This window comes from Suricata suricatta, chromosome 13, assembly GCF_006229205.1.
Source record: "Suricata suricatta isolate VVHF042 chromosome 13, meerkat_22Aug2017_6uvM2_HiC, whole genome shotgun sequence".
NCBI classification, from domain to species: domain Eukaryota; kingdom Metazoa; phylum Chordata; class Mammalia; order Carnivora; family Herpestidae; genus Suricata; species Suricata suricatta.
Genome location: NC_043712.1, coordinates 48651781 through 48661627, shown reverse-complemented (window position 1 = coordinate 48661627; position 9847 = coordinate 48651781). Strand labels below are relative to the sequence as shown.

Sequence of the window (9847 nt, the reverse complement as noted above, 5' to 3'; positions counted from 1 at the left end):
TCACTTGTGCTTTTCCTATATAAGAAGGCTTTGTCGAACTGAAGGTCACAAATTTTTATTCCCATAGTTTTTCTGTCTGTTTTGTCATCTAGTTCTCATATTTAAGTGTTTGATCCATTTCTTGTATGTAGTATAAGGAAGGGATTCAACTTCTTTTTCTTTTGCATTTGATACCCAGTTGTCCCAGCACCATTTTTTGAAAAGACAGGTTTTTTTCCTATTGAATTATCTTGGCACTCTTGTCGGAATCAGTTAACTGTAAGGGTATGGGTTTAATTTTGCATGGCCCCTGCCTTTCCATTTGTCTATATGTTTACCTTTATTGCGGCACCACACTGTGCTGATGACTAGATTTGTACTAATTTTTGAAATGGAAGAGTCTGAGTTCCTCCAACTTTGTTGTTTTTTTTTTTTTTCCCCAGTTTGCTTTATCTATACCGAGTCCCTTGGATCATGTTACCAATTTCTTTAAAAAAATTTTTTTTAATGCTTATTTATTCTTGAGAGAGAGTGTGAGTAGGGGAGGGGCAGAGAGAGAGGGAGACACAGAATTTGAAGCAGGTTCTAGATGCTGAGCTGGATGCAGGGCTTAAACCCACGAGGTGTGAGATGATAACTTGAGCTGGTCGGACGCTCAGCTGACTGAGCCCCCCAGGCGCCCCTCATGTTACCAGTTTCAATACATAAAGGCAGCTAGGACTTAGATAGGAATTATAGTTACTCTGTAGATCTCTTTGGGAAATATTGACATCTTACCAAATACTACGTCTTCTTATCCATGGCCATGGGATATCTTTATTTGTTAGCTCATGTCTAATTTTTTGTGGTTTTAGTCAAAGGATTTTAAAGTTAAAATTTTGACAGAATTATGAAGGAAATTTTGTGAAAACATCTGAATACTTGATTTAGGAATCAACCTTGGGATGTTTGTGGTATTGCCCCTTTCTTGTTTCATATGTTTCATGTAATAAGCAATAAAAAAATCAAGTTATTTGATCTTATTTGCTCTTAAAGTTATATTCTAGCTTTGAAAAATAATAGTTAAGAGATCTATAATTCCCAAAAGTGATTTTACTTTTGGTTTATAATTAAGCTTTGAAAAACATTAGAAGAACTTACCCCTCCCCATTTTTTTTGGTGGTTTGTTTTCTAGAAGAAAGCCAGAAATATGTTTACTTACCTACTTATCTATTTTTCCCCTCCCTGCCATGCAGAGTTTTATATGAAGGGAAAGAAAGGCTTATTCCAGGATGTGAAGTGATCCAAGCCACACCCTATGGTCGCTGTGCCAATGTCAACAATAGTTCAACTACTTCACAAAGAATCTTTATCACTTATCGAAGGGCTCCTCTAATTCGACCCCAGAATTCCTTGGCTGTAACTGATATCTGTGTTATTGTAACCAGTAAAGGAGAAACCCCTCCTCATACTTTCTGCAAAGTTGACAAAAACTTAAATTGTGGAATGGTAAGAATAAAGTTTTTTTCATATGTTCTGTTAACACCAACTCCTAAGGATAATTTTTGTACTCCTTTTTACTATTGGGTGTGTAATTTACTCTTTATATTTTCATAGTTGTTTTTATTATTTTTAGCTCTCTTTTATGATTCATAATAATTTTTAAAATCCTTAGCTATCTGATTTCTAGAATAATTTCATTGAGAAAATAAATACTTAAAGTCAAGGATTTAAACAATCCCTGGTATGTGCTAATATTGCTTATGTTACACTAATATAGAGGTTTTATTAGCTTTTGTGTTAGAGTGGTGTCTTCATGGACAACTCTAGGGAGATTGGATAGAGGACTCCCTGTATATTTATTTATTTTAATTATTGTAGTACTACATGTTTTTTTTTAAAGTGGGCTGCACACCCATTTAGGGTTTTGAACTCTTAACCCCGAGAACTCATAACCCCGTGATCAGAGTTGCATGCTCTACCAATTGAGCCAGCCAGAAGCCCCTTACATGCTTATTTTTTAAAAAGCCTCTAATGAATAAGAAAATTGAACACACACATTTAATTTATACTTAAAAAACGTTTTAAGGTTTATTTTTAAGAGAGGAAGAGAGAGAGAGAGAGAGAGAGCATAAGGGAGGGAGAGGGAGGGGCAGAGAGAGGGGGGGAGGGAGGGAGGGAGACACAGAATCTGAAGCAGGCTTCAGGCTTTGAGCCATCAGCACAGAGCTTGACGTGGGCTCGAACCCACAAACAGTGAGATCATGACCTGAACTGAAGTTGGACGCTTAACAGATTGAGCTACTCAAGCGCCCCTGATTTTACTTTTATAAGACTAGAGTTTACTACTGGGTCAGATTTATTTTGAAAAATATTTTTAGATAAAACTATTACTAGCTTTAATGTAATGTAGGCAAAGATGACTGATGTACCCATGGCTGTTAGACAAGACAGTTTGTTCCTGGAGGTAATGACTTCATAGTTCCTTCATTACCCAGTCTTCCCTAATTGGGACACCAGGACCTACTCAGCTTTGTGCTGTTTCTTTCAGGAGTGTCTGAATACACCATTCTAAACTTTTTGAAACTTTTTTTAATCAATTTAATTTTTGTGGCAATATTTTTTTACTCCTTTTTATTTAGTGTTCTGAATGTAGTGTTTTGCTGTATTCTATAGTCTAATGTCTGTTTAATAAACATGTTTTACATAGACTTCAGTGAATAAATAGAATATTTAGAAGACATTCAACAATTTATTTTCACTCTTTTGTCTTCTTATAAAATAATTTATATTTTACAGTGGGGTTCCAGTGTATTTCTGTGTTATAAGAAGTCTGTGCCTGCTTCTAATGCAATAGCATATAAAGCTGGTGAGTAAATTGAAAACATTTGTTACTGTAGTTATTATACATTAACATTTGGTTAGTTTCTGTAGTGTAGTGGTCATCACACTCGCCTAACATTAACATTTGGTTAGAGGAGACAGTGTGTGCTCCCTTATGTAGTTTAAGGATTGATCCCTTCCTAAATTGAATTATCCGTAATTTTAGCCTATAAAGGCATAAGCTTTCTTAAATACATTACATATTACAAGGTATATTAATATTACAACCTTCCCCCGCAAACATGTTGTTAAATAGAAATTTTCATCCCAGGTAAGCATTTGTGAAGTGAACATTAGTCTACACTAATAGACTTAACAGTTCAGTGAAAACTGCTTACTCTCTCTGACCTTTTATATTTTGGCAATCGGAAAGGTGTCAAACTGCATCTTTACTTCTTATATTTCCTTCTCTTATCTCTGTGTGTCTGATTTGAAACCACATGTTACTTGCCATGAAAGGTGGACTTGCTTCCTTTCTCCTTTGTTGCAAAGAATCAGCTATATGGAGGAGAGGAGGGCCTGAGAAACTTTTCTGCCATGAAGTGTTTGAGAAATCTATCGCCACACTCTAACTGCACAGTAAAGTGTCAAGGGCTGTAAAGATTTAAGTGTGACCTCTTCATCCCACTGGTATGGTGGGATAAAAACTGAAACTACAGGTATGCTCCAGTTGTAAATAGAAGAGATACTGGAATACTTCCTTGTGAAAAGCATCAGCGTCAGTTACTTTTTGATCATGCACAGTTTTTGTTTATTTTGTAATTATTATTTTTAATGTGTATTTATTTTGAGAGAGAGAAAGAGAGAGTGTGCCAACCAGGGAGAGGGGCAGAGGGAGAGAGAGAGAGACAGAATCTTAAGCAGGCGCCACGCTCAGTGCAGAGCTCAAGTGGGGCTTGATCTTGTGAGATCCTGACCCGATCTGAAATCAAGAGGAAGACTTAATCAGCTGGGCCACCCAGGTGCTGCTGTTTTTGGAATAAAGTTTACTTCAGGGAAGTCTGGCAAATCTATATCTGAAAATCTTAATTGTCTTCTTACAGACATTCATCCTAATCAATCAGACCATGTAATTTTTAATATAAAAATAAAGGCAGCAACTAAAAATTATAAATTTCAGTATCATTTTAAAATGTGATACTGGTAATACTGCTGTAATGCATTGATTGCATGTGATTTCCTAAATTTGTGTGGTGGGGGGGTGGAAGGAAATATCATTAAAAAAAAACCCTTATAGAAACATGCTTTGTGAAAATATTCAGGCATTTGATTAAAGACATATTTTAGAATATAGAGTTTTGCACACTGAATTTTAACTCGGAATCCTGCTACTGACTTTGAAGAGTTTAACTTGAAAGTGGTCTGCCTGTTAGAGACATCAGAGGATAATGAATGATGCTTTATAGCTACTTTATTCTGAAGGAGCGTTGTTATGCTTGTGTGAGTGCCCCCTGCTCCTGCTTTGTTGGTCTTACATACTTTGTATTCAGCCACAGGATTTCTGTCTTGTTTACTTTTTGTGTTGAATGTTTTTTATACCGCTGCTCTCTCAAGATGAGTTTAGGGGCTCTGATCATTTCTGTTGCCTTGGCATTATTTCATAATGCTTACCCGTCCCCTGAATTTTTTACTGAAATGGTAAATTCCCCTTTACATTCCTTACCACTCTCTACAAGATGTTGTGGTATGTAGAAGAGAATATACTGAGATTGGTGATCCTGTTGAATAGAGTTTTAACTTGTATATTTAATACATTTTAATGTTATAATGAACTATAAGTCCATGATTTAAAAAATGGTAAATTTGTTTATTTAAATTTCTGATATGACAGAAGAAAAATTTATTTTAAAATTTCACACAAATATTTCCATGAAGTTTGCTATTAAAATATCCTGTTGATATGTGTTATTATAATTTATGGAAAAGTAACTATTTAAAAAAATTTATTATTGTCTCCTTTCTCCAAAAGGTTTAATTTTTAGATATCCAGAAGATGACTATGAGTCATTTCCACTCTCAGAATCTGTACCTCTCTTCTGCCTTCCCATGGGAGCTACTATTGAATGTTGGGATCCTCAAACCAAATATCCACTTCCAGTTTTTTCAACTTTTGTCCTGACAGGTTCTTCTGCTGAAAAGGTAGGGGTTTTTTTTTTTTTTTTGTCTTTTATTAAACCTGTTTTGTCCCATGTTTTTATCCCATAAAATGATTAATCTGATGTAAGTTTATTTGAATGTTAGGATTATTTGGACACAATATATTTTGAGTTAAATTTATACCATTATGCCCAACATGAGAAGTCCACCTCTGGGAACTTGTACAGAAGCATATACAAAGTCTTTCTAGAGAAATACCCTCAAAGCCTCAAGATGAGATTATAGTAAAAGAAGATATAAATTCCAGGGGCACCTGAGTAGCTCAGTTGGTTAAGCATCTGACTTCAGCTCAGGTCATGATCTCACGGTTCGTGGGTTTGAGCCCCACATTGGGTTTTGTGTTGAGAATAGCTCATAGCCTGGAGCGTGCTTCAGATTCTGTGTCTCCCCTGTCTCTCTGCCCCTCCCCCACTCATGCTCTGTTTCTCTCTGTCTCAAAAATAAATTTAAAAAAATTACAAGAGTGAGTTAAAAAAAAAGATATAAATTCCATAGGAAGAAGCAACAAGACACAGTACAAAGCTGGATTAGACCCTGAAGATATTGAAATGATAAAATGATAGTATGAAAGATATAAGTTGAATATATAATTGGAATGATTCAGATGAATCAGGGATGAACAGTATTATTTTGTGAAATGAATAGACAGACTGGGAACAGAATTAGGTGTCTAGAAATGAAAAATACATCCCTTAAAATTAGAGATTCAGCAAATGGTTTGAACAGTAGGTAAAACATACATAAAGGGAAGATTAATGAAGAGCAAGATAGGTTACCTCAAATGTGGCACAGAAAAACATAAAAGAATTAAAAAATGTAGAGGATGGAATCAGAAAGACTAGTGGATATTTAATGAATATCCTGAGGATCAGGATTGTCACTCAGTTGTCACTGAGGATCAGAAGACAAATAATAAAATAGAGTGAGTAAGCAAACAGCATCTAGAAAGTACTAGCCAGACTTCAGAGAAGATGGCAGGGTAGAGGAACCTGAGCTCACCTTGTCCCATCCATGGATACAACCTCGGTGACATTTTTATCAATGTAAATAACCCAGAAAACAGCCTGGCAGAATAAACCCTACAACTAAATGTAGAGAAGAGACCACATGGAAGAGGGTAGGAAGGGTGGAGAAGTGGTTGGGAGCTAAAGGGACCTATAGGACTGTCTGTGGGAGGGAAGGACATCACACCTGGAAGCCTGTGTGGGTAATACAAATCCTTGTGATATTTGGCTTTCAAAACCAGAGGAGCTGAATTTCATGAGTTCTTACAACCACATTGGGACCTTTTGAAAGCCTGGAACTTCAGAAATCAGCAGGCCTGGTTTTAGGTTTTAAGGTAGCAGGGAGAGTGATTGGAAATTGAGTCTCCACCCTTAAAGAGACAGCACCACAAGCAGCCTGCAGAGATACAGCATGGAAGCAGCAGTTTGCAGAATGCCTGGGGTGTAGGGGAGGGTGAGTTAATTACCCATCTCAGAGTGTATCTTGGAGGATTCCCTAATTCCCTAATTCCCCTGAGGGACTTTTCAGGGAACAAAGGAGCCATTTCCCTCCCCCCACCTCCCAGCCTAAACTGCACAGCTACCTGTGGGAACCATTCAGTATCTAAGTTGCTTATACTGCATTCTACCTTCCTAGCCGGGCCTGTCCCTTACCCCAGAAAAGCAACACAGACCTTGCCAACACCAAGTCTCCTGACAGTGCATTTTGTGGGGCCTCGGTCCTGGTGGCAATGGCTGGTTACATCCTGTGGAGGATGTACACACCTTGTTAGAACTGAGCTCCCTGCTTTTGCAGATCAGCCCCTAGATGGCCCTCATCTTGGCAGTGCCTGCACGCACATCCCTTGTGGAAGAGGGCTGGTGCAAAACTTATGGGCACTATGTGCACTACCCTGCCCCCCAGTATGTGCTTTGCAGATCACCAGGGGTGGTCTTGGTGTGGAGGCATGTTTCCTCCTGATGAGGAGCAGCATGCACCTTGTTAAAACTGCATGTTCCACTTACTACTTTCAAGAGCAGGAGACTTAGGTGAGTTTCCTAACTCACAGAAATAGACACAGAGTTAGACAAAATGAGGAAACAGGAATATGTTCCAAAAAATAAGACAAAACCACAGCAAGAGACCTGTGTGAAACTGAGGTAAGCAATAGGCCTGATAGAGAATTTAAAGTAAAGATCATAAAGATACTCCCTGACTTTGAGAAAAGAGTAGATAACATTAACTATTAAACAACTCAGAGATAAAGAACACAAAAAATGGCATGACATATTCAAAGTGCTGAATGGGAAAAATCTGCAGCCAAGAATACTCTACTAGCAAGTCTATCATTCAGAATAGAAGGAGAGATAGAGTTTCCCAGACAAACAAAAGTTAAAGGAGTTCATGACCACGAAACCAGCCCTACAAGAAATGTTAGATGGGACTCTTTGAGTAGAAAGGAAAGGCCATGAGTAAGAGTAAGAAAAGTAGGAAGCATAAAAGCAGTAAAAATAAGTATGTCTGTAAAAATCAGTGAAGGGACTTATAAAATAAAAGGGTATAAGATATGACACCATATTCCTAAAATGTGAGGAGAGGAGTAAAAAATAAGGTCAAACTTAAGTGACCATCCACTTAATATAGACTGCTATATGCAAACGATGTTACATGCAGACTTAATTGTAACCACAAATTGTAAACCAGTACTAGATACGCAAGTCATAAAGAGAAAGGAATCCATCTGTATTACTAAAGAAAGAAAACTGTGAAAGAGAGCAAGGGAAGAAAGGAACAGAGAAGAACTACAAAAACAATCACAAAGCAAGTAACAAAATGGCAATGAACACATGCATATCAATAATTACTTTGAATGTAAATGGACTAAATGCTTCAGTCAAAAGACTTAGGGTGACAGAATGGATTGAAAAAAAATAAGACCCATCTGTATTCTACCGACAAGTCATTTCAGACCTAAAGACAGCTAAAGATGGAGAGTGAAGGAGTGGAGAAGCATTTATCATGCAAACAGATATCAAAAGAAAGCTGAGGTAGCAACTTTAAAGCAAAAGACTGTAACAAGAGACAAAGAAGGACATTATATAATAATAAATGGGATAATCCAACAAGAAGATACAACAGTTGTAAATATTTATGCATCCAACATGAGACCACCCAAATACATAGAACAGGTAGTAACTAACATAGCATTAGTAACAACTAACCAGTAGTAACACAAAAGTAGTAGGGTATTTTGATTCCCCACTTACAACAATGGACAGATCATTGAAACAGAAAATCAATAAGGAAACACTGGCTTTGAATGAAACACTGGACCAGATGGATTTAACAGCTATATTCAGAACATTCTATCCTAAAACTACAGAATACACATTCTTTTCAGGTATGCATGGAACATTCTCTGGAGTAGATCGCATATTAGGACACAAAACAAGTCTCAACAAATTCTAAAAGATCAAAGTCATACCATGCATCTCTTCTGACCACAACATAATCAAACTAGAAATCAGCCACCAGAAAAAAACTGGAAAGAGCACAAATACTTGCAGCTCAAATAACATGCCACTACTAAACAATGAATGGATCAACCAGGGAATCAAGGAAGAAGTTTTAAAAAATACACAGAAACAAATAAAAATGAAAACACAACAGTCTAAAATCTTTGGGATGCAACAAAAGCAGTTCTAAGAGGGAAGTTTAATAGCAATACAGATCTGCCTCAAGAGGCCAGAAAAATCTCAAACAACCTAACCTTACACCTTAACAGGGTTAGAAAAAGAACAAAACCCCAAACCATTCAAAGGAATGACATAATAAGATTAGAGTAGAAGTAAATGATATAGAAACTAAAAAACAGTAGAACAGATCAATGAGCTGGTCCTTTGAAAAGATCAACAGAATTGTAACTCTCTAGCCAGATTCATTAAAAAAAAAGAGAGAGGACTCAAAATCAGAAATAGGAGAAATAACTGACAGAAATACAATTTTAAGAGAATGTTATGAAAAATTATATGTCAACAAACTTGTCAACCTAGAAGAAATGGATAAATTTGTGCAAACATATAACCTCCTGAAATGGAATCAGGAAGAAACAGCAAATTTGAACCAACTGATTACAAGCAGTAAAATTGAATCAGTAATCTAAAAACAACAAACAAAAGTCCAGAACCAGATGGTTTCACAGGCACATTCTACTAGACATTTAAAGAAAAGGTAGTATCTATTCTTCTCAAACTTTTCCCAAAAATAGAAGAGGAAGAGGAAGGAAAACTTCTAAATTCATTCTATGGGGCCAGCCTTACTCCGATACTAAAACCAGATACACATACTACCAAAAAAAAAAAAAAGAAAGAAAGAAAGAAAAAAAAAACTATAGGACAATATCTCTGATGAACATAGATGTAAAAATTCTCAACAAAATATTAGCAAACCAAATCAAATTATTCACCCCAATCAGGTGGGATTTATTCCAGAGATGCAAGGGTCATTCAGTATTTGCATATCAACTAATGTGATATATCACATCAGTAAGGAAGGTTGAAAACCATATGATCATTTCAATAGGCGCAAAGTACCCTCAAAGCAGGTTTATTTATTTATTTATTTATTTATTTTTATAATAGTTTATTGTTAAATTGGTTTCCATAAAACACCCAGTCCTTCTCCCCACAAGTGCCCCTGTCCATGACCATCACCTCCCTTCCCTCTCCTCCTCCAGCCCTCAGTTTGTTTTTAGTATTCAATAGTCTCTCATGATTCGTGTCCCTCTCTCTCCCCAACTCTCTTTCCCCCTTCCCCTCCCTATGGACGTCTGTTAGGTTTCTCCTATTAGACCTATGAGTGCAAA

General features: G+C 36.7%; 1 protein-coding gene across 2 annotated transcripts in view; it reads left to right on the top strand.

Annotated features, from left to right (window-relative positions):
• The window catches only part of DENND4C (DENN domain containing 4C), a 108433-nt gene that overhangs the window by 24715 nt on the left and 73871 nt on the right, over positions 1 to 9847 (top strand). For both annotated transcript variants that reach the window (XM_029919761.1, XM_029919759.1), the window contains exons 3-5: positions 1215 to 1467; positions 2758 to 2827; positions 4811 to 4980. In XM_029919761.1, coding sequence (XP_029775621.1) covers positions 1215 to 1467; positions 2758 to 2827; positions 4811 to 4980 — 493 coding nt within the window. The remainder of the gene's footprint in view (positions 1 to 1214; positions 1468 to 2757; positions 2828 to 4810; positions 4981 to 9847) is intronic.